Source organism: Saimiri boliviensis, chromosome 21 (genome assembly GCF_048565385.1).
Source record: "Saimiri boliviensis isolate mSaiBol1 chromosome 21, mSaiBol1.pri, whole genome shotgun sequence".
NCBI classification, from domain to species: domain Eukaryota; kingdom Metazoa; phylum Chordata; class Mammalia; order Primates; family Cebidae; genus Saimiri; species Saimiri boliviensis.
The window spans coordinates 24,605,404-24,631,253 of NC_133469.1; the positions used below are offsets into that span (position 1 = coordinate 24,605,404).

The 25,850-nt window shown below is 43.1% G+C and overlaps 1 protein-coding gene across 1 annotated transcript; it reads right to left on the bottom strand.

Moving 5' to 3' along the window:
* Positions 1-1,255: 1,255 nt before the first annotated feature.
* On the bottom strand, positions 1,256-25,635 carry LOC101045455 (uncharacterized). The gene is made up of 12 exons (XM_074390923.1): positions 25,630-25,635; positions 24,640-24,751; positions 23,825-23,926; positions 18,044-18,102; positions 17,557-17,581; positions 13,452-13,538; positions 9,693-9,758; positions 7,604-7,665; positions 7,103-7,136; positions 4,130-4,326; positions 3,310-3,647; positions 1,256-2,800 (listed from the first exon to the last, which is right to left on the bottom strand). The coding sequence occupies exons 1-11, from the start codon at positions 25,633-25,635 to the stop codon at positions 3,534-3,536; spliced, it is 864 nt and encodes a 287-aa protein (XP_074247024.1). The 3' UTR covers positions 1,256-2,800; positions 3,310-3,533.
* Between the last annotated feature and the right edge of the window lie 215 nt (positions 25,636-25,850).

Here is a 25,850-nt window from a genome sequence, read left to right on the forward strand (position 1 = left end):
GGTTACCCACAAAGGGAAGCCTATCAGACTTACAGCAGATCTCTCAGCAGAAACCCTGCAAGCCAGAAGAGAGTGGGGACCAATATTCAACATCCTTAAAGAAAAGAACTTTCAACCCAGAATTTCACATCCAGCCAAACTAAGCTTCATAAGTGAAGGAAAAATAAAGTTTTTTGTGAACAAGCAAGCACTCAGAGAATTCATCACCACCAGGCCTGCTTTACAAGAGCTTCTGAAAGAACCACTACACATAGAAAGGAACAAACAGTATCAGCCTTTCTAAAAAATACCAAAAAGAGCATCGATATAATGAAGAATTTACATCAACTAATGGGCAAAATAGCCAGCTAATATTAAATGGCAGTATTAAACTCACATATATCATTATTAATTCTAAATTTAAATTGACTAAATTCCCCCAATCCAAAGACAGACAGGCAATTTGAATAAAAAACTAAAACCCATCGGTATGCTGCATCCAGACCCATCTCACATTCAAGGATACACAAAGACTCAAAACAAGGGATGGAGAAAGATTTACCAACCAAACAGAGAGCTAAAATATATAAATAAAAAGCAGAAGTTACAATTTTTGCCTCTGATAAAATAGTCGTTAAAGCAACAAAGATCAAAAGAAGAAAAGAAGGACATTATATAATGATAAAAGGATCAATGCAACAACAAGAAGAGCTAAAGATCCTAAATATATACGCACCCAATACAGGAATACCCAGACATACAAGACTAATAAAGAGACTTAGACTCCCACACAATGATAGTGGGAGACTTCAACATTAATATTAGACAGATCAATGAGACAGAAAATTAACAACGATATCCAGGACTTGAACTCAGATCTAGAGCAAGTAAACGTAATTAACATTTATAGAACTCTCCACTTTAAATACACAAAATATACACTCTTATCAGTACCACATCATATCAACTTAGAAGTTTAAACGAAATGTAGGTTGGCTCCTTGTTTGTTATTCTCTTCCCTCATTTTCTTTTATGTCTCCATTATTAAGGACAATTATAGGCATACCCATATTTAGACTGCATTCTAGCCCGGGCAATAAAGCAATACCCCCATCCTCTCTCCCTCTTCCTCTTTCTCTTTCTTATTTATTCTTTTTCTTCTTATTAAAAAAAAAAAAAATCTAATCTCCTTTCCTTCTGCCCCACCTTTCCTCCCCATTCTCTCTTCTTAAAAAAAAAAAAAAAAAAAAAAAAAAAAAGGCTTGATATTCTAGTGTTAAGTAAGGGATGGTTTATTTAAAACATTAACTAATAGTTTCCAGCAGATTCCCTTATAACAGCAGATTCCCTTATAAAGATTACAGCAGGGATTTCAAGATCACGCACTCTCACATTTTTATAATTTTTGACTATTCTCCAAAGTCTCGAATTCAATGAGGTGAAGGTGGAAGAAAGCATTTAGAAAGCCAGTGGGTACAGGAGAGCTGGTGTGGGGTGAGGCAGAGTGGGGAGAGATGCTCCTTTCAAATGGAAGCCTCTGGAACCCGCAGAAAGCAAGGGTGAGGTGGGGCAATCTTCCTGCAGAGCTACCAGAGAAAGGCTTTAGATCCAACACTCCTGTTCACAAACACAGACAGAGGCATCTGTTTTCTTAAAACAGCTTTTTCTATATTGACACAAAGAAATCATTAAAAGGGGGATATTTTGGTTTAGTTATTTCATCAGATTATTAACAAACAACTTTTGAAACAAAAACCATACAGGTGGAACTCAATAAAATTATTACTTATTCAATAATCTGTATTTGTGGCTCAGATACAGATCGGGAAACCAGCCGTGGATGAAGTGCCCAGCCGTGGATGAAGTGCCCAGCCATGGATGATATCCCAGCCGTAGATGAAGTGCTCATCTGTGGATGATATCCCAGCCGTGGATGAAGTCCTCAGCCGTGGATGAAGTGCTCAGCCATGGATGACATCCCAGCCGTGGATGAAGTGCCCAGCCGTGGATGATATCCCAGCCGTAGATGAAGTGCTGAGCCATGATTGAAGTGCTCAGCCATGGATGACACCCCCAGCTGTGGATGAAGTGTCCAGCCTTGGAGACACCACCAGCTGTGGATGAAGTGTCCACCCGTGGAAAATGCCACCAGCTGTGGATGAAGTGTCCAGCCTTGGAGACACCACCAACTGTGGATGAAGTGTCCAGCCATGGAAGACGCCACCAGCTGTGGATGAAGTGTCCAGCCGTGGAAGACGCCACCAGCTGTGGATGAAGTGTCCAGCCGTGGAAGATGCCCCCAGCCGTGGATGAAATGTTCAACCGTGGAAGATGCCCCCAGCCGTGGAAGACGTCCCCAGCTGTGGATGAAGTGTTCAGCCATGGAAGACGCCCCCAGATGTGGATGAAATGTCCAGCCGTGGAAGATGCCCCCAGCCGTGGAAGACACCTCCAGCCGTGGATGAAATGTCCAGCTGTGGAAGACGCCCCCAGCCTACAACCGGTGGAGGGCAGGGGCTGCCTGCCACCTCCTGATCTACAGTAAGAGTCAATGAGCAGGCAAGTGAATACTGAAAACCATTCATCCTGCTGGAGTGAGAAATAAATGGTTTCTTTCAATACGGTGGTAAAATCCATCTTTTCCAATCCATTTATATGACTCAAGGCCCATCTCAATTTCAGATGTGGTTAGCCTCAATTCCTCGTTCTCACCGATGTGTGTAATATCTTCCATGGCCCAGTGCAAAGGAACACAGGTGCTGCCGTCAGACTGCCAGGTCCGATCCCGCCTCCGTCACTCACCCCGGGAGATCCCTTTAATCTAGGGGTCAACAATGAGGATGGAAACATGACTGCTTTTTAAAGTCCTAAACGTTCAGAGGATGACTGTTAATTTCTCCTGCACCCCTGGGCACGCACCAGGAGAACTTTGTCTCCAGGTTCAAGTCAGTCCCTGCGAGAGGGTTGTGTCCCTCAGATTCTGTTCACCATGGGTGGCACTTGATTCAACCCCAAACCTCTTTTGCACAAGCCCAGGGAGTGCTGATGAACCCCACTCAAAGGCTGTGGTGTTTGGCAGAGACAGGAAGGGAAAGGCCAGGTGTTTTGGGAAAGATCCCCTTTAGATAACACGGCACCCTCGCAGCCCAAAGGGCCAGTTCTTACTATTATGGCAATCAACTTAGAAAAGACCAAACCCAATTTTACACATATTTCCTTTTTCTTTTTGATTTCATGCCCCCTCTCTCAGCCTCCCAGGCAGCATGGATACCCTGAAGTCCCTGTGAACCCTCTCCCATCGGATCCTACGTGGAATGTAGTTTTACCCACCTGAAAAGTCGTCCTCGGACAGGCTCTCAAGAACCAAATCTTTGGAAACACAAACATCAGGTAAGTCATTAGAGAGCGGTCCACCCACTCCTCCTACTCCAGCTGAAGCCATGCTGTTTTGCACAGCATCCCCTGGTGTTTTCTCTGGGCATACAGATATTCCTACAGCCTCTCTGGGCATTGTTCTATACTTGCAAAATCATTTGCTCTCACCAGACCCCAAATCATCCTTCCCAAAAAGATCCCAGAATCAGGTTTCTGTACCTTAGAGACAGTGTATTTTCCCTCAGAAAGTGAGTTATTTCAGGGTACATACCAGTCTCCAAGACATACGGTGTCTGCAATTATAGAAAAGAAAACATTGAGTGGGGGGGGGCGAGCTGATGCCATGCATGTCACACAGATCTGATATTCTCTCAACAACTTCAGAAAATTACAAGGGGTATAGTGATTGAGTCAAAGGTTGAAGTCCCCCCAAACTAGCACAGAGGACACCTATGGAAAAGGCAAGACCTTTTCCCAGAGAATTTATCTTTAAAGTATATTTAGATTGGCAGTTTCACAATTCTTAATCCACGGGGACACTGTTGTGGAGGGAAACACCTCTGCATTGCAGTGGATCGCGGATGCTGCCATCTACCATGCCCCAGTGTGCCTGGCACGGGTTGGCGCGAGGCTGCCAATCAATACCACTGCACCAAGGGAATTGCAGAAGTCATTAATAATGCACATTGGCAGATGTTTTTATCTATATCTGATTGGAAAGAAGCCAGGAAAATAACATTTCTCTTCAAGACAAAGAAAAGTGTCTTATTCTTACGTGGGCATCTTCTTTTTCAGAGATATCTTCTCTGGCGTCTTTATTAGTGATGTCTTCTACAAGATCTTCCACATCATCCTCGCTAGTGATGTCTTCTAGAACACACTCGTTAGTAATGTCTTTCACAGCTTCTTCATTGGTGATACCTTCCACAGCATCTTCATTAGCAATGTCTTTGTCAGCATCCTCAAGGGGAACTAGGAGAACACGGAGCAGAGGTCAGTGCCCTGGTGGTGGAGACTGAATCACCCATGGAGCTTGCTTGGTGTGGTGCATGAAGGTGGCTGGTCACCGCATGGGCCGAGCTGATGGTGGGCCGCCCTCCCGGGTGGACCTGCACTAGTGAAGCTAAGGGACATGACTCAGAACACTTTCCGCAGTGGGAATCAGTTTCCAGGTCCAGATATGCATTATCCAGTGAAATGGGGAAATATAAAAAAAATAGAATTTGACAAATTCACGAAAAGCCTTCCGGGAGTACAAATGTGATTTTTTTGTTGTTGCTGTTAACCACCTTATATTCGGCATGCATTCAGACATACAAAATATCTTTACAAGAAATCAGAAATGTTAATTGTTGTCAGTTATGTTAAATCTAACTTAGCTGTCAACATAAAGATGGCCCGGTGTGGTGGCTCACGCCTGTAATCCAAACACTTTGGAGGCCAAGGTGGGTGGATCACCTGAGGTTGGGAGTTCAAGACCAGCCTGACCCACATGGTGAAACCCTGTCTTAAAAAAAAAAAAAAAAAAAAAAATTCTAGGATTCTATCTCATTTACTTTGTGGTCTCCAGAAAATCTAGCACATAAGAAGCAGACCAAAATGTTTTTTAAATGACCAACACAGAGCAGGGGTAGTGGGGCTGGTAGGCAGATAGGGCTGCACTGATTATCTGAATGATCATAAACTTCACAAAACCTTGGTCGGATTAATGCTGAAACTGCCTTTTGCTTGGGCTATTTTCCATTGCGGAAGAAGGATGACCAAGAAGATGAACAGGAGAGAACTGAGAAACAGCAGCCTTTGCTTAGTAGCTAAAGGCCACCTTCTGTCACACAAAATGTCTACAAGTGGCCTTGAACTCTGCTGTGGTTCAGTGGCAGAGTTCCCTCCTGTCTTCTACCCACGTTGAAGTCCAGTGAAATTGCGACCGTCTTCTTTACAACTTGTGAGACCGGGCTGTTCTGCATTTACCTGTTGTGTGATATTTACACTTGCTTCAAAGCAGCGTTTTGTTTCACCTGGGCTGGTGAAACAGCCCAGGAGGAGGCTTGGGTTGAGGCTGAGGGTCTTCAACCCGCATGCACAAGCGAGTTGCCACGAGGGGATGGAAACCAGGCTACCACCCAAGTGCTGCACAGAGTTCCTGCCTGTCCCTCTCCTCACCATTTTCAGCTGGCAGGGCTTGAGCATTTTAGGGCTTGGGAAGATACTACTACTAAATCTACTAAAATACATCACTAATCCTTATAGGCTTTGGCCAGTTGCCGAGCAAATTAACTTCACAACTGAAGTGGGCCGCACTGGCCTGCACAGTCCCCCAGTCCTCTTAGAATCTGTGGGCTGGGGGCCTGCTGGAGGGTGGACGGTGGGAGGAGGGGGGGGATCAGGAAAATAACTGATAGTAGGCTTAGCATGTGGATGATGAAATGATCTGTTATGACACGCATTTACATAACAAACCAGCACATCCTGCACATGTACCCCTGAACTTAAAATGAAAGTTTAAAAAAGGCTGGGCACAGTGGCTAATGCCTGTAATCCCAGCACTTTGGGAGGCCAAGTTGGGCCGACCACAAGGTTAAAAGATCGAGGCCATCCTGGCCAATGTGGTGAAACCCCATCTCTACTAAAGATACAAAAATTAGCTGGGCATGGTGGTGTGCGCCTATAGTCCCACCAGCTACTCGGGAGGCTGAGGCAGGAGAATCGCTTGAACCCCGGAGGCAGAGGTTGCAGTGAGCTGAGATCACACCACTGCACTCCAGCCTGGTGATAGAAAGAGAATCCATCTCAAAAAAAAAAAAAAAAAAGAAAAGTTAAAAAAAAAATAAAAGGATCTGTGAGCTGACCCAAATAATTGGGGATCTTTGTGTTTTTTTATTTTATTTTTTTAAGATGGGGTCTCACCATGTTGGTCAGGCTGGTCATGAACTCTCAACCTCAGGTGATCTGCCCACCTTGGCCTCCAAAGTGCTTGGATTACAGGCATAAGCCACCACGCCTGGCCCCTCTTTGTGCTTTTGACACTGATGGCTATGCCCGTCTGTGGGGAGATGGGCCTACAACTTCCCTGGGTTGTGTGACCACAGAGGCCACTTTAAAATGATGGGCAGTGTCTGGGACCTCCTTAGGGCTTATACATGAATGCTGGACTCCCTGCGTGGTGGCGAACACCCCCTGACTAAGAGCATGCCAGTAGTTGCCAGTGTCAGCACAGGCCCATACTCCTGGGTTTGTGTTTTCACTTTTTCATTCAGGAGTTCGGGAGCTGGGATCACTCATTGGCCCTTCAGGGTCTCCACCTGAGCAGTGAGGATAATCAATGGCTCTGGTGAGGGTGGAGGAGTCACTGTACAGACAGAGTAGAGTGGGGCTGGATTTTAGTTTTTAGAAGTGGACACTGGCGAATGGGCTGTGTAAACGGGAAGTCTCTCCTGAGAACACACACAGCCTCTCCTGCACAGAAGCTCCACATTCACATCACATGATGCAGCCTCACACGAGACACCGCCAATCCTCACGCACCCAACTCAGTGCCACCCAAAAGCAGCTGCTTTGGCCATAATTTTTCAAAATGTGGCCATACTTTTTCCCTGGGGAATTCAGTTTTTGAAAAACACTTCCGCGATGCTTATTCCTATCACAATCCCAGAATCAGGGTGGCTCTTCACATTGAAACCAGCAACGATGCCACACCTTTCTTGGCATCCAGGTTTTTTTTCTCAGCAAGTAATTCCAGAATACTTACTAGAATCACACCTCAGAGGGACCACCGGCTTCACCTGCAACACGGAAACAAAGCTTTGTGAGGAGTACGTCGTGTTGTGGATTGCTTGCACAAGGCTCTGTTTCTCTCAGTGACTATTGAAAACTTGATCAGAAAGTGGTCAACTCCAAGGCTCCCAAAACAAGGGTGGGATACACGTTGGAAAAGACGTCGGCTTCTCCTAGGCGTTATATATCTCTCAGGTCTATGTAGCTTGGCAAGTCAAAACCCTGAATCCAAGGAGAATACGTTGCTTCCATGGACAAGGACCGCAAGGATGCAATCTACAACCTGGAGCCGTCACATGCAAATACCATTTTGGATTACATATCAGTTGCTAAGAGTCACTTCTGCCACCCCCTCAGAAAACTGCATTTAATATCTGTAATGTACATTATCATTTTTTCACATGCAAAGTTAATTGAAAAAGAAAGATGCCAAGAAAGGAACATCTGTATTTCAGGGAAAGCAAGGCAATCTTACCCACACGTCGACCGGCCTCTCTGCATCTCCTCTGCCGTCGTGAGCTGGGGACTCCTCAGAGGCTAGAAAGGCACAGAGCAACCGTTAGTCATAGATGCTTTTGTTCATGAGCTATTCAGGGAACTCTGCTTAACGTGGACAACAGGAGAGTGTGTGGATGTGTTTCATCAACAGCACAGCTTGAGCTGCTGCTAGAAAATCTTCCCTCATGGAAAGACAGGCAAGAACGAGGAGCCGAGGAGCAAGAAACAGAGTCCCTGGCATTTTGCTAATGGCAACTTAAGGCAACAGGAATGAGTCAGTTTACAAATGGTACTGAAGCACACGCTATAATTTGATGAGAGTCCCATTGCTCATACCACGGGGTTTGAAACCCAGATAACTATTTCTCTACGATAAAACAATATTAGCTTGTAGGATTTATGTCCCAAGGCCATTTTTACCTCTGTGGATCCACACTGGCTGTCACTGCAGTTATGTGTTTTAGCATTTTGCACTTGAATAAAAGCAAAGTTTAATAGACAGATTGGATTCAATTCTAGGCAAAACAGTGTCTTGTATTTATTCACTAATCCTTTGTTATAACTGCTGATGGGAGAATTAGAAATACTGAAATTATATCCTTCAAAATTAATTAAAGCATAATTATTAATCACACAATATCTTTTCATCCAGACCTCCTTTTCTTTGTCATCCATGCACGTTAATTGAGTATGGAGAATATCTATGCTTGTTCAGGCCAGCCAATGCAGGACTGTGTATTTCAAGAGAGGAGGCGTGGGTTGAATGCTGGTATGTTTTAACCCTGCAGTAGAAACAGTTGTTGCAACAAGTATGGTGAATTCATCACCGAATGGTTCTTTGCTTCCTTATTTGTCATTGTGCCTTACATTTAGCTTGCAGGATTTGGTTATGGTGATATCTTGCGGTGATAATACTTTCAACTATTCCTAAAATATTGCTTCAGTCTTATCTGTTTGAGGCCAACTGCTGAGGATTTCACACACATTAATGAAGTTTGTGCATCTGAAGCTCTACATAAAGGGGGAAATACTTACAAATCATTTATCTTGTAAGACACTAAAATTTAGTATATATTTTAAAATATATAAAATATATTTTATATTTTATATATTTTATGTATTTTATCCTCAAAATCTACAACAACAAACAAACTAAATAAAAATCAGACAACTCCTTAAAAATGGGCAAAAGACTTGAACATATATTTCCCTAAAGAAGAAACACACACAGACAATCGCACAGGAAAAACTTCTCAGCATGATTAGTCATTAGGGAAATGCAAATGAAAAACACAAGTAGATGCCAATATACACCTACTAGGATGATTTAAAAGAAAATGAGTGTGGACAAGGATGTAAAGAAATTGTAACCCTGATACATCGCTGGTAGAAGTGGATAAAGTTGCAGCCACTGTGAAAAACAGTTTGCAGTGGCATGGAAGGTTAAATATAAAACTCCCATTGGACCCAGGAATTCTACTCTTAGGCATATACCCCAAATAATAGAAAACGGAAATCAAATAGGCATTTCTATACTAATGTTCATAGCATCACTTTTCACAGGCACCAAAATATGGAAATAACCCAACTTTCAGCAAACAAACGAGCGTATCTAAAACAAGGTGGTCTACAGGCAATGTTGCATCATCCACCTGTGAAAAAGGAACAGTTTTGATAGATGACACAACATAGGTGGACACTGAAAACATTATGCTTAGTGAAATAAGCCAGGCACAAAAGGGATATCTTGTATAATTTTACTTATATGAAGTGCCTAGGATAATCAAATTCATACAAGAGAAGCTAGGATAGGAATTACCATGGGCTGGAAATAAGAGAAGGTACTATATTGCTTATTGCATACAAGGTTTTATAAGAAATAATCAAAATTTTGGGTGTAGACAGTGGTGTTGGTTATGCAACACTGTGAATATGCTGAATGCCACTGAGTGAACACTTTGGTTAAAAGGTTAAAATGATGAATATTGTGTTACGTGTATTTTCCCACAACCGAAAACACGCACAGCCAAGCCCAGCTGCCAGACTTGCTGTCTGCCTTCGTTTACCTTCAAGAGTGGGCCGAAGCTCCTCTAGTCTCTCAGGGAGGTTGGGAATTCTGTTATTGAAGAACTCTGCATTGGAAGAGAAATTAATGGAGTCAGGAGAAAACTTGAGAATCCACACTTCTCGCTCCGCAGGGCCAAAAACTATCTCCCCCGTGCATTGCTGATCTATCTCAGTATTTCCTGCAACCACCTCCATTTTCACCTGAAGACTTTGCACGTGAAGGGGCTCCCAGGTTTTTCACCTTGGCCCTTGTCAGGACTGATCCTCTCAGCTACTGTCCATTGCACCTCCATTCATGGCCATGTCACCTCAGGCTGTGTTGTCTAGATGGAATGAAGCCACCCCAAATGTCCCTTTCTGGAGGAAGCCACCATTATGCTGTACCTCCAACACATCCACACACACAGAGGCATCTCGCTCACACAAGGTGTGTGTCCTCCAACAAAGTTTCACACTTTAAACCCAGATAACTTTGAAACTCAAGTTTCATTGATTCCCCCCAACTTCAGGTGCTCCATAGGTGCTCATTTGTCTACAAAACACTGCCCCAGGCAATTAAATAGTCAAATGTGACCAGCAGAATTTTTATATTAATTCTGACATTGTGTTTTTAGTACAAGTGTTTTTACCCCTTAAAATGTATGTCTTTGTTACTAATACATGTAACTAATAATGCTTTTTCCAGCTATGTTGCTAAGCACATTTATATAAAAATATACTCTTAGATTGTTTAGAGAATTTGACAAAGATGATAGCAACAATGACAGTCTTGTTTTATATTAATCTTTATGTGTTACTGTTATCATTTCTTACATGTTGGGGCATACCATATATTGTACAGTGAAAATTAGTGCTGTGCACTATGGTAGGGCTAGAAATTGGCAAAGTTAGTTTACAAAAATAGTTCTCTAGTTCTTAAAAAAAATTAGGCTGGGCACGGTGGCTCACACCTATAATCCCAGCACTCTGGGAGGCAGAAGTGGGTGGATCACTTGAGGCCAGGAGTTTGAGACTAGCCTGGCCAACACAGCAAATCTCTATCTCTACTGAAAATACAAATATTATCCGGGTGTGGTGGCATGTGCTGCTTGTCCCAGCTACTCAGGAAGTCGAGGCATGAGAATCGCTTAAACCCAGGAGGTGGAGGGTGGAGGTTGCAGTGAGCCAAGATCGTGCCACTGCACTCCAGCCTGGGTCTCAAAAAAAAAAAAAAGAAAAATTGACCACAATGTCATTATGCATTATATGACTGTATATGAATGCTCAAAGCTTCATTACTCCTTATAAAAAAAAAAAAATAAAAAATAAATGTCCATCAAATGATAAATGAATAAACATTATCTGTATGAATAAACACAGCAGACTATGAAGGAAGACACACTACCACTATGTGCTAAAGCATCAATTAACTTCAAACATGGTATACTACATGAAGGAAGTCAGAGTCCAAATATATGTATACATATATATATATATATATATATATATATATATATATATATATATCTGTAAGACACAGAGCCTGCCCTTGGTCACAGGCGGTGGGTGCAGACTCTGAAGATGCACTTCAGTCAGAGACCCCACTGAGCTCTGTCTACTGAGGGCCTCTGTCCTGTCTGCTGACCACGGTCCACAGGTGCAGGCTGCATTGGGGAGTAAGAATGTCATCTTCTCAATGTTGGGAAAACTCCCTGCCGGAACTGAGAATGGCCCTTTCTAAGCAGAAGGCAAGGTCAGACTACAGAAGGAGGCAGACTACATCAGGTTGGTATATTGCCAGAGATTCACTCAGGGAGTGCCCACATCCTGGGCCACCTTGCGTGGTGGCAAGATGAGATAGATGACCGCTTTTGCAACACACACCTGACAACAAAAAATCAACAACTGTAAGAGAGCCAGAAGATCCCCAAATATTTGCAAATTAGCAATGCACTTTTAAATAACTCATGTCAAAAAAGAAGTATCAAAATTAAAAATACCTTGAATTTCACTAAATGAAAATATGACTTGACAATTTTTCTGGATGTAACAAAAGCAGTTCTTAGAGGGAAATTCATAGCATTGGATGCAATATATTAAAAATCACCAGATCTAAAATCAATAATATTATGTTTCTATCAAGAAAGTGTAGAAAATAAATGAATGCAATGTAAAGCAAGTAGAAGTAGTAATAACATCACAGAAGTCAGTAAAATTAAAACACTGAAATCATCAGAAAATCAATAAAACCAAAAGCTGGTTCTTTGGGATGCTGCTTACAATTAATGAAAATCTACGCAGGCTAACAAAGAAAAAAAGATAACACAAATTACCAATTTCACAAATAAAAGAGGACCCATTTCTACTGAACTGTTGGCATTAAACGAATAATCAAGGAATCTTATGAACAATTCTATGACCACAGTTTGATAACCTCAGTGAAATGTATTAATTCCTTGAAAAGCAATCTTCCCAAGGTCACACTAGAAACCCAGATCATCTGAATAAGCTTATGTCTATTAAGTAAGTTGAATTCACATTAAGAGCATGCTGGGGAAAAAAAAGCACCAGACCCAGATGGTTTCTCTTATGAAATCTATCAAATTCTTCAAGAGGTGAATAAAAAGACAAAAATCCATTTAATGCAATATTATTTGGTGATTTGATGTGCCATTTAATGCCATTAAGGCATACAAAAGACATAAAGGAAGCTTAAACATACATCGATTTAGTGAAATGAATTCATCTGGAAAAGCTACGTAACATATGATTCCAACTATATGACATTCTGGAAAAGGCAAAACTGAAGCAACAATAAAAATATTAATAGTTGCCAAGGTTTCTGGAGAAAGAGGACAGAGATTAATGAGTGAGAAGAGGGAATTTTTAGGGAGGTGGACATGTTTTTTACAACACCATAATGGTGAACATAATGTTATAGATATTTCAAACTTCATATAAATGTATAACAGAAAGAATAAACATTATGCAAATGATAGACTTCAGATAATAATGTGTCAATATTTTCTCACTACTTTCAGCAAATGTACCACAGTAATGTAAGATGTTAATAAAAGGTGATATCATGAAGTGGGCTTGGGGGGACAGAATAATACCGGAACTTTGTGTATCACATGCTCAATTTTTTTTTCACAAAGGTTCAATCTTGTTACCCAGGTTGGAGTGCAATGGCACAATCTCAGCTCACTGCAACCTCCGCCTCCCGGGTTCAAGCGATTCTCCTGTCTCAGCCTTCTAAGTAGCTGGGATTACAGGTGCCTGCCACCACGCTTGGCTAATATTTTGTATTTTTAGTAGGACGGCATTTCACCATGTTGGCCAGGCTGGTCTCCAACACCTGACCTCAGGGATCCACCTGCCTTGGCCTCCTAAAGTGCTGGGATTATAGGTGTGAGCCACAATGCGCAGCCATATGCTCATTTTTTATGTCAATTTAAAACTCCAGTTAAAGAAATATACGAATTTAAAAATAATAATATAGCACCACTCTTTCAGGGAGATCTATGCTAATGTTTAACAACCAGGTAAGTTCTAGACATTAGCTTGAAACACTGTCTATCACTAAACATGAACCAAAATTGACATTTAAGTGGATATTTACTTCTGTGGTTGTAGCAACACTTACTGACTAGCAATACTTCTGACACATTAAAAAATATGGCTTACTCTCATCATCGTTTCCTCTTACGTATGGAACACTGAATACTCCCCACAATTGCGATTCCTGAATCTACTTAATTAATGAACTTCCACAGTACCTTCCTGTGGGTACATCTGCTTCTTTACCCAGAAGCCGCGATGCTTCCCATGCCTGGTGGAGTACACGCTGTATCTTCTTAAAACCTCTATCAGAAAAGATGCTGGTTAATGCATTTACAATAGAGAGGGCTGTTGACATCTTGCTGACAGAGGGAAAATAGTGATAATCTGTTCCAAGTTTAAATTTATGATCCTGTTCTTTACAGGCTTCCATGCAGAGCCCGCTGACTCAAAGTCGGGTTTCAGGAAGATCATGGAGTTTGGTGAACACGCAACATCCCTATCAGACCGACTGTATGGGCAGTGCCTTCCTGGAGAAGAGAATACAGCAGGTTGGCTGCATGTGGGGCTGCTGCAGAGCGGGGGCCCAGATCCAAATTCCACTAAGCCACGTGGACCTGGCAAGCTCATGCCGTCCTCCTGCCCTCAGTTCTCTGCACTGTCATAATGCAATTTTGCCAATACTTACAGGCCCTACTTCTTCGTATCACAGTATGAGGCTAAAAAGTCACTAAATGCAGGAAAACCTTAAAGAGGACTGGTAGTTCAGTAGTGTTGTCTCAGTGTTTACTAAGTACCAGGAGGAATAAGCTGGACACTTAGTAGTGGCTGAATACGGAGAGGGTGCTTGGATGGCTCCGGAGCAGTGGAGCATGGTTTACTGTTCAGCTTTTATGTGAGCATGATGCCTTATGGCGTAAGGAGAACATCAGCCCCGCAGGGAGGGCAGAGGAGGGATCATGGCTGAGATTTTACACTTGAGGATGCTGACATTAGAGATGATAAGGGACGAGCAGAAGCCCGACCCTGATGAGTGAAGGATCTGGGATGGGAAATGTATTTGGTTCCTTAGAGACAGAGATTCCTGAACAACTGACAGCCCTACATCATGCCCTGGGCCACAGACCCAAGAGACCCCTTCACTGTGTTTCTCCAGTCCTCCTAGCCCGAAGTGTGTGGGTGGACACAGGTGATGCTATGGAAAAGATGCCCGAGTTAAGGAGAGGTCCTTCACTATAAAGAATCCTCCTTTCTCTGTCTTTCACATCCCTCCCAATATGACAGTTTATTTAAAGGCTGTCATCTTTGTGGCCTTCCTCCCCCTCTATTTACCCTGTCAGCTGCCCCTCAGTGACCATCTCCTCCAGTGACTACACTGAGGGCCCAGTGTCTGCTTGCCTCCCAAGACTGCTCAGACCTTCTGACATTGCAAAGTAACTGTCAAAAGATGGGTCTGCAAAGAGTAACTTCCCTTCCACTGATCAAACCTGAATACACAAGCTACTGTGAATTAACTGGAAAAGTGGCCATGTGGGCTGGTGCTTTGGTGGTTTAATTAATTAAGTCTGCAACTCTGAATGCCTCCTTGACTATTGATCAGAGCCGCCTGTAATAAGGTCTGGCTAACAATGGGCAGTGGCTGCACCAGCAATGGGTGTGCGCTTTCTCGTCTCATTCTTTTCACATCAAAATTCAGTTTCTAATTTACAAACTCCACATCCATCCCTAGACCCTATTGTGGCAGAGGACAAAGTCCTGTCTCTTCTTAGAGAGACCTCTCCATAGCCCACTCTGACGTTCACCCAAGCTCTTCTTTTTCTGTCACCAAATGTCCCTTCCATGAACCCAGTGGCCTGCCTCTCTTCTCCCACCTCTTTAACAGTGATCTCAGAAAGCCGCTGATTCTCTCCCCATGAACCCCATGGAAATCCCCCCATAAAATCCCATTTTTCTTCCTTTCTGAAAAAAAATGTCTGAGGCTAGATTGCTAATTTTTGTTTTCAGAGTTTGACATCTACCTTCAGAAAAACGTTTCTGTCCTTCCCCTTTTCTGTAATGTCTGTTATTGCAGGAGTACAACCAAGATTCTCTGGAAACAACCAAGTAATAAGGCTGTGCCTACTCTGTGTATTCTCTGGAAGTGTCTTCACAAGATTGGTGTTATGTTTATTTTACTATTTTGTAGAAATAAAAGGAAGCCACATGGTCCTGATATTTGCATTGTCAGTTTTAAAGATTCTTATATTTTTAGTTGTCTTTGTCAAAACTCTAGATTTTTTTAAATGTACATCTTGATGTTTTCTTCTAGATACTATAAACATGTGTATTACCCACATTATTTATTTCTCTGCATTCTTCTGTGACCCCCGATTGCTCTCAGAGAAATCCTAAATCCAGAAATGGAGACCCACATGCCTGTTTGAAGAGACCTCGTCTTCCTTTCTCAGAGCCCTGTGCGTGGCTTAGAGACAACCATGTCCCCGGCTTTAAGGGTGACTCCGTATCACAGAGACAACTTAGACCTTGCTTCTCAGAAGTCCAATAGTCTTCAGAGGAACCCCCCATTCTTACACAACTAGGTCATCCAGGTCTCAGGCAAAAGCCCTCAGTATTTTCTAAAATTTGAGCTATCACAACGTTACAAGCTTTTATGTTATTACAAAGCTTTGTCATCTTTGAGTAAGGATTTTAGCAACAGTGGCCTGGTTAATGAGCAACGGAAGGGACTACTGGGAATCATGCAAAGAACACAATGGGCAACATTTCACCTAAAATGACCAGTCTCATTCACTAAGCTCGCCATCGTCTTACGGGTTCAATGGACCTGTCCAATCCTTTGGCTCTGTTCCCTCCATCAACTTCCTGTGTAACTGTCCTCCATCATGCATGTAGCAGAAACATTGCACAGGGGAGCTAATCATGTCTTTTATTTTTCCCTTTCAGGGTCACACATAAGTTTATAGAAAAGACTTTTCAAATGAATGCCTTAACTGCTGCTGTGGCATGTATCATCAGTTGAATAAAACCTCTCATGTGACTTTAAGCCACCCTTTATTGAGAGACAAGATTCAATACTAGGGATAGTATTCTAGTGTAGTAAATCATTGATTTTACATTATGAAGATGATCAATTATTGAAACTGTGTAAATAATGAAGCCCAGCCTTAGTCTTCAACGCTGTGTGTAAATCCACTGAGTGTCCTGACACCCATGCCTGCACCCACCAACTAACACAGGGAGGGTCCATTCAGGAGCTAGGCAGGGTTCCAGCACGGAGGCTCTCCAAGCCAGCTTCACAGGAGAATTGCCACAAGGGTGACAGACACCCGGGCAACAACCAAGTGGTAATTTGAGTACTTAATGGTCATGATCCCTAAAGTGTGTAGCTCAGAGGGCTTGAGGTGATAACTTTGTCCAAGACTCTAAAGCATCTCCCCGATTCTTACTGGACTTGAGCCATGTCTTGAGGAGAGACCCAGGTATGACAGTCAGGCACCATATTGTCCTACTTAGTGCCTTCCTTGGTGTTTCAGAACCCGTGATTGGATCAGAACCATGGGCTTTCTATGTTGGTTTCCCACTAAGGACTATGTGAAACCTGCAGGAAGATGCCTAGGTAGCTACCTGGATTATGAGATCACTGAGGCTCTCTTATGTGAGGGATGGCAAGTGGGATCTCTGCAGGCTTGGGTAATTCCAGGCATAGAGGGGTGCGGGGACTCCCTTGCATGGTGAATAGTGATCTCTTCACTGGCTAATAAATAGAGGTTGTAGTTCAGATCTTCGACATCGTGTGAGTAATGCTGGCTCTTCACTTCGTAGGAAGTAAGCCAGGGCACATTTACTTCTGTGGCTTAGTTTCTCCATCTGGTATGTGGGTTCAATAAACAAGCCCATGACACGTGGCTGTGATAAGGTTTGAACTAATGTTAAGTAAAGTATGTGGTCTGATATTTTTAATTAAGAAAAATGGCATTGGAGTTGTGCTGGGTAAACACAACACTTTTTTCCTAGGGCAAATACACAGACATATATTCACAAGCAAATCATTCAGACTTGCATATAGGTCACTGTCCCCCAGCCTGGCCCTAATACTCACCCCCCAACACAACCTAATGGGAACACGGGTTCCCAGGAACTATACATAGATAAAAAGCGTTTGTCACCTGAAAGACCAGTTTTTTTTCTATACCCCACATCCTTATTTCCACCTCATTCCCATCTGAAGATCATGGAGGATCTTCAGACAAAAGCCAGCTGTTAAGCTCCACATTTCCTATATAATTTATTCTAACAGCCAGTGAGTGATTCCAGAATACGTACCATGGATAGTGCTCACTGAGGCCACCTGTAATTAGAGAAGGAAAGCACTCTGAGAATCAGGCTATGCTATGCACGGTTCACACAGGTCTTTTACTTGGAAACTCTGGGTAACTAGATGGGAAAAAATGTTCACGTCAAAAGCCCCAACTTTAGAGCAGAGTTCCCTTAGGAAGGCACAGGAGCTTTTCTTGTAGAATGTTTCCACCTAGATAATTTTTGGGTAGCCATTACAAAATTCTTGTCTAAAGTGGAAAACTTGTTCCTGAAGAAAATACCCCTTAACGTGCAGTGTGCCGTCTACACTGCCAGTTTCGTACTTCCTCTGGAATCAGGTGTCAGTTGGTAAGGTACACCTCCTCCATCCCCAAGGAAACATTATCGAACATTTATAAAGTACTGGATAATTTTCCCATAGCTGATATCAACTGAAAAATAAAGAAACCAATAAAATAACATTTACTTCTTAGGCAAAGACAGGCTACTTTACCGTGGTAGTGGAGTACGGCTTCGTTATTACCAGCTTCTTGGAAGACACCTTTGAGTGACCTAGGGGAAGTGGAAGAACACAGCGTGGCTGTCAGTTCATTGGTGGCAGTACTCATGAATGCCTCAGGGACTAGAACTTAGGGTTGTGCCTGGTTAACAAGCACGGATTGAGCTTCTCCTGGACCATCCTCTTCATGGACCAAGGAAGGCAAAGAAAGAACAGGATGGAAATGAGAGTACAGCCCTTGGCTTCCCAGGTAATGCAAATGAAAGCAACACGAAATAGTCAAACTCCAAATGAGCAAACACTAAAATACATGCTAGGATTCAACCACAGAGCCCGGTCACTTCTTCAGGCCCTTTAAAAGCCCTGCAGGACTGCTACTACTTGCCTGACATCTACCAAGTCCCTTTCAATCTCCACAGACCCACATACACTGCTGCTGCATTTACCATGGAGGGTGCAGGGTTCTGCCCTTGTTTATGTGTGAATTTTTTAAAGATTAGATTTAATACCATGCATCAGCATTCATTATATTTATTTATTTTCTTTGTTATAAATATAGTCGGCCAGGCACAGTGGCTTACACCTGTAATCCCAGCACTTTGGGAGGCTGAGGTGGGCGGATCATTTGAGATCAGGAATTAAAGACCAGCCTGACCAACATGGTGAAACTCCATCTCTACTAAAATAAATAATAATAAAAAATAATTAGCCAGGCATGGTGGTGTGTTCCTGTAGTCCCAGCTACTCAGGAGACTAAGGCAGGGAATCCCTTGAACCTGAAGGCGGAGGTTGCAGTGAGCTGAGATTGTGCCACTGCACTCCAGCCTGGGTGACAGAGTGAGACTCCACCTCAAAAAACCACCACCAAATAGCAGGGAGATGGCCCCTGGTGAGCACTGAGGCTCTTCAAAGCAGCTGCCAAGGGAGTTGCAGCCAGGGCGATACGTGAGGCTAATTGCTAAGTGGTATTTTGTGTTCTTACTCGTCTCGTTCCCAAGTTGTATAGCTCACAGACTGTTTCTATTTTTTTTTTTTTTTAGCATTTCTATAGGGTCATTTGAAGTTCATAATGCCATCAAATATCAATAAAGGGTCTTCCCATTATTTCTAGGCTTCGGGATCTGTGCTGAGGAGTGGCCAAGCACTAAAAGAACGTGACTAGCTGTCCCAAGTGTCCTCCAACCCAAAACCTGCAACCAATTCAAAAGCCTTTGTGCTTTTATGTGCCTTTCACACTAAGACTATGCCACACCTTAGCTATTCACGTACTAACACCTGCCCTGAGCTACGTGACCACGGACACCACCTTGTAACGTGGCTAGTGTGCAGGAACTCTGCGGACTCAGGTAGTTCCAGATGTATATGTAGATGTTGGAACTCCCTTGCACAGTGACTCATGATCCCACGGCTGAGTGCTGAGGGCAGGTCAGTAGTTCAGAGCCTCAGCATTGGGGCCATATGCTTAGGTTCCCCTGTTGGCTCTTTCGCTTAGGGGCTCATAAGCTTGGCACATTCATCTCTGTCTTTTTCTGCCCAGTGAAAGGCAATAGTAAATCAATCATGCCCTATGTCTGTGGTGACGGTCAAATGATTCAAGGCAGGTAAAGTGTACAGTATAACTGCTCATGAGGCTTAATTATCAGTGAAATGTCTTGCTTTAGATTTCACAGCTTAATAAGGCTCAGAGACTCATTCAAGCCCAGGATCGTGAACTCCTCAGCCATTGTTCTATGACATATACACCTGCTTGGCCTAAAACCAACCACTTTATCATAATTCAGACCCAGTTTTGAAAGAAGCAGATAAAGTCATCAAAAGTGCTGTGTCTGCCTGAGCACACACTCAGTGCACTCCACACAAAGGGCACCACTGTCTTCCACAATGGCTCAGTGGCCTGGCTGGCACAGACAGTGGCAGAGTAAAGGGCAAGAGATCCTTAATCCCATCACCATGGTGATGAGGGCATCACAGATGTTTCAGGGTGAAGGCACAGTCCACATTGTGAGGTCCAGCTGCTGCCATGCAGACAAGTGTGTTTTACATGTACAGGAAGCTCACTGAAGGTAAGTGTTTTATAGCCACAATCAACAGATGATATGATCGTGAAATGCAACAAAACACCAATGTGCTGGGTGGAGTAGCTTATCTATTAGGTCTTCTGCACTAAAACCTGTGAGACAGTATCATCTTGCCTTATTTACTAACAAATACATGTGCCTCTAAACTTCGCCAGTTTCCAAGTCACGGAACTGATGAGCACTTAACCTCCGGAGAGAGCTCTGGAAGATGGAACGGGAGAACTAAGTCACACAATACATCAAAACAGCATTAACAGCTAAACAGGGTTTCAAAGCTGCAGCTCTCTACATGGAAACTTACACAATTATCCCTTTATTAATTTGTATTTTCATATATATGCACATGGCCTACTTATATCTGAGTATAAATAAAATAAATAAAACTGTGTTCTTAGTTAACAGTCACTACCAATTCATTTAAAAGAAAGAAAGAAAGAAAAAAAGAAACAGCAGATACTGACGAGGCTGTGGAGAGATAGGAACGCTTTTACACTGTTGGTGGGAATGTAAACTAGTTTGACCATTGTGGAAGACAGTGTGGCAATTCCTCAAAGACCTAGGACCGGAAATACCGTTAGACTCAGCAATCCCATTATGGGGTATATACCCAAATGAATACAAATCATTCAATCATAAAGATATATGCATGCATATGTTTATTGCAGCACTGTTCACAATAGCAAAGACATGGAATCAACCCAAATGCTCATCAATAATAGACTGGATAAAGAAAATGTGGCACATATACACCATGGAATACTATGCAGCCATAAAGGGGAATGAGTTCATGTCCTTTGCAGAGACATGGATGGATCTGGAAGCCATCATCCTCAGCAAACTAACACAGGAACAGAAAACCAAACATTGTATGTTTTCACTTATAAGTGGGAGCTGAACAATGAGAACACATGGACAGAGGGAAGGGAACAACACACACTGGGGCCTGTCAGTGGGGTGTGGGAGGCTGATCATCAGGAAAAACAGCTAATGCATGCAGGACTTAATACTTAGGTGATGGGTTGAACATCCTGCACATGTACCCCAGAACTTAAAATAAAATTTTAAAATGGCCTTCAAATAATTACACTATGATTCAGCATCAAAATGAAAAAAACAAAAAACAAATAGAGGTACATTTTATTGTGTGAAAAGCCTCAAAACGACCTGTACCACTGTGGCTTTGCTCCAAACTTTTTGAAAATAATGATTTAATAGGTTATTAATTAGGTTAAAAATGACATTAAAATAGACTTTGCCATATTCTCTCCATGGGAATAACTTAATGGAGTGGGGGAGCATTGAAGGGTGCAGGTTGTAAAAGGAAATAATACATATTTTTTAAATGAAGAAAAAGTTCAAGGGCACCCTGCCTCATGTAAGAATCAAATATATAAATTGAGGAATAAAACATAACCATGAAACATATTTATAACTGCATATGGGAAATACAGAGGATAATTTTTTAAATAACACATTTTGAAAATATTCTAGTAATTTAAAAAGACAGCATTTGACAGGCCAGTATGAACCTACCTCGAATGCAGGAAAACAGGTTCCCCATAAGAAAAATCAAAATCAGGGAAAATGAAAGCAGAAAGGTTCAACCCGCTCTGACCTTTAAAAAAGTCAAACAGACACTGGCCCTTAGGACTTAGGGCAAGAGATACCTAATCCCATCACCGTGGTCAGAGGGCATCAGAGAAATTTCAGGGTGAAGGCACAATCCACACTGTGAAGTCCAGCTGTTGCCATGGAGACAAATGTGGTTGTACATGTACAGGAAGCTCATGGAAGGCTAAGCGTTTTATTTCAAAAACGGAATCAGCCCACACATTATTATTCTGTGCTTCATAAAATAAGTTATGAGATGGGAAATAGTGTCCCCCAAATATAGCCAAGAGTGAAAATTTCAGATTGAAGAGGAGCACAGCTGTTACGTTGAGAACAGAGATTTCATTTTGTTTTCTTTTTCAACTTTTATTTTGGATTCAGGGTGTACATGTGTAGGTTTGTTACCTGGGTATACTGTGTGGTGCTGAGGTCTGGGGTCTGAATGATCCCGACACCCAGGTACTGAACATAGTACTGAGCAGTTTTCAACCCTTTCTCCCCTTCTTCCCTCCCCCTCCTATCAGTCCCTAGCTTCATGTCTATGGGTACTCAGAGTTTAGCGCCTACTTAGAAGAACATGAGACTTTTTTTTTCTGTTACTATGTTAATTCATGTAGTTGGCTTCCAGCTCTAGCCATTTTCCTACAAAGGACACGATTTCATTCTTTTTCTGTGACTGCATAGTATTCCATGGTGTCTGTGTAGCACATTTTTATCCAGTCCACTGTTGATGGGCACCTAGGTTGATTCCATGTCTTTGCTATTGTGAATAGTGCTGCAATGACCATGCACACACATGTCTTTACGGTAGAATGACTTGTATTTCTTTTATTATTTATTTAACTTTAGGTGAATACTATATCTGGCATTTCTCCCCATGTTATCCCTCCCCACCCTCCCCTCCCTCCCCATCCCCTAATGTCTCTCCCCTACCCACCCCAACTGCCCCCAGTGTGTGATGCTCCTCTCCCTGAGTTCACGTGTTCTCGTTGTTCAACACCCTCCTATGAGTGAGAACATGCGGTGTTTGGCTTTCCATTCTTGCGTCAGTTTGCTGAGAATGATGGTTTCCAGATGCATCCAAGTTCCTACAAAGGACAATAACTCATCGTTTTTTATGCCTGCATAGTATTCCATAGTGTATATGTACCACATTTTCTTTGTCCAGTCTATCATTCATGGGCATTTGGGTTGGTTCCAGGTCTTTGCTATTGTACCCTGGGCTGCAATGAACATACATGTGCATGTGTCTTTATAGTAGAATGATTTATAGTTTTTTGGGTATATGCCCGGTAATGGGATTGCTAGGTCAAATGGAATTTCTCTTTCTAGGTCTTTGGGTATATAACCAATAATGGGATTGCTGGGTTGAATAGTAGTTCTAAATTCTTCAAGAAATCTTCAAACTGCTTTCCATAATGGCTGAACTAATTTACATTCCCACAGGTAGTGTAGAAGCATTTCCTCTTCTCCTCAACTTTGCCAGTGCCTGTTATTTTTTACTTTTTATTATAGCCATTCTGACTGATATTAGATGGTATTTCATTGTGGTTTTTGATTTGCATTTTTCTCATGATTAGTGATGATGATCATTTTTTCATGTTTATTGGCAGCATGCATGTCTTCTTTTGAGAAGTGTCTGTTCACGTCTGATAAAGTTTGTATATTTGTCCCTGCCCCAAAACCACAATGAGATACCATCTAACACCAGTCAGAATGGCTATTACTAAAACGTAAAAAAATAGCGGGCACTGGCATGTTGAATTGTAAACCCTACTGTTGGAGATGGGGCCTGGTGGGAGGCATTTGGATCATGGGGGCAGATCGCCCATGAAGAGCTTGGTTTTCTGTTCCTGCATTAATTCACTCAGGCCTCTCTGTGTTCTATTTCTCATGTGCCTTTTTCCAGTTGGTTTGTCCCTTTATCCATCCGGGGCTGCACTGTCAGGCATTATCACTGTTCTCCAAGTAGCACAGCACTGCAGTATTTTTTTCCTTAATTTTGCATTCGTTTCCTATTGCTCTGTAGCAAATAGCTCCAAGACTGAGCAGCTTAAAACAGAATAACACACATTTGTTATCTCACAGTTCGTGTAGACCAGGAATCCGGTGCAGCACGGCCGGGTGCCTCTGGCATGAGGCCTCTCCTGAGGTTCCCGTCCAGCTGTGCAGTTCTGTCTCCACGGTCACTCACGTGGCTGTTGGCACCTGGCTCCCTTCTTGCCTCACCACAGGGCCGTTGACTTCTCCCAGAGCGAGTGATCCTGCAGAGAGTGGGAGAAGCACCATAGAAAGGGGTAGGGTGTTTTGTAACCTCATGTCAGAAGTCACACCCCATCAACTCTGTGTATTCTGTTCTCAGATGTAAGTCACTAAATCCAGCCACATTCAAAGGAAGGAGAGCACCCAAGGTTGTGAACGCCAGGAAACAGGCACCAATGGGAGCCATCATAGAGGCTGCCTGCGGCCACCTTCCACATTCCTGTCTCAAGTTCCTATAGCTGATATAAATAGATTGGACCCTGATTAATTTAACATGCCAGCGTGTCATACAATAAAGATTTGCATGGAGCCTAGAAAACTAAGAATCAAAGGTTTCAGGCCAGGTGAAGTGGCTCACACCTGCAAATCCAGCACCTTAGGAGGTCAAGGTGGGAAGATGGCCTGATGCAAGGAGTTCAAGACCCTATCTCTACAAAAAATAAAAAAAATTGCTAGGTGTGGTGGTATGTGTCTACAGTACCAGCCACTCAGGAGGCTAAGGTGGTAGGATCATTTGAGCCCAGGAGTTTGAGGCTGCAGTGAGCTGATCAGGCCACTGCACTCCAGCCTGGGAGACAGAGTGAGACCCTATCTCAAAAAAAGAAAGAATCAAAGGCTATGGGTTTGTCAGTCTCTCACTGCTGAGAAGAGACAGGGCTCTAGTAACAGGCAGCACACACTCAGAAAAATCACATTCAGTGTCTGCAGCCACTGGCTTCACATCCATTTTCCTTTTGGCCTCATAGTGATCCTGCGATAAAGGTACAATGATGATTAAAAGGGACCCTCTTATGAAGGCGGTAACGGAGGCTCTGAAAAAGTGGCTGCATTGTTCATGTTTAGTAAATGCAGAACCAAGACTTGAGGAGCCTTTGAATGTCAGTTCTGGAAACGTTTCACTATAGGATCAGGCTGTTCCTGGGGAAAACGTCCTGAGAGGGATAAGCTGACTTATCTTGTAGACATTCTCAGTCAGCAACTCCAGTTCCTTTTTCTCTGACTCTTGCCTCACACAGCAGCCTGCTTATTCATAATCTGTATCAGGCGTCCCCAAACTTTTTACACAGGGGGCCAGTTCACTGTCCCTCAGACCGTTGGAGGGCCACCACATACTGTGCTCCTCTCACTGACCACCAGTGAAAGAGGTGTCCCTTCCTGAAGTGCGGCAGGGGGCCGGATAAATGGCCTTGGGGGGCCGCATGTGGCCCACAGGCCGTAGTTTGGGGACGCCTGATCTGGACCCTTAGCAATTGGAGATGCTTTCTTGAAGAGCAGCATTCGTGTCCTGTGAGATGCAGCTCTCACTAGGAGTGGATGCACTCTCTCCTGTGGTTATTAAGTTCCTGTCTTGTGAGTTGGTTAGTATAAATGCAAGTCTCCAACCCTAGATGAAAATTATCATTGCATTTCTGACCCGCTGAGTTCCGGGACAACCTCAGGTGATGGGCATGAGGCTCAGGTAGTGGAGCCAGAGACCCTGGGCATCTCTCCAGGTGATGCCAAAGTCTTCATGGGATCCCCGACACCCCTCCAAGCCCCAGCCCCAAACTGCCAATTTCCTGCAGAACATACACAATTGTGTGCCTTGCTGGTGCCTCTAACAGAAAACAACTAAGCTGTGTTTCTTACCTGCATGCCCTACAAGTCATATCTCCTCCTCTCATCTTATTAATGCTGATGTCCTTCAGGGTTCAGTTCAAATCCACTTCTGCCGTGAAGGGCACCTCACCTGATGCCCATCGGGTGATCCGTTCCCCTGAGGCCTTCCACATGGGACTCCTTTGGCACAACACATGTATCACCGAGGGCTGCATCTGGGGTCATAACAGCCTCCTGAGGTTTTTGGCCTC

Coding starts and splice junctions, on each gene's coding strand:
- LOC101045455 (XM_074390923.1), bottom strand. Junction 23,927..24,639: donor AGCCCTGTCTCTTCTCAGCA/GTGAGAGACTGA, acceptor AGCCACGTGAGT/GACCGTGGAGACAGAACTGC. Junction 4,327..7,102: donor CCCTCTGAGGTGTGATTCTA/GTAAGTATTCTG, acceptor GTGTTCTCCTAG/TTCCCCTTGAGGATGCTGAC.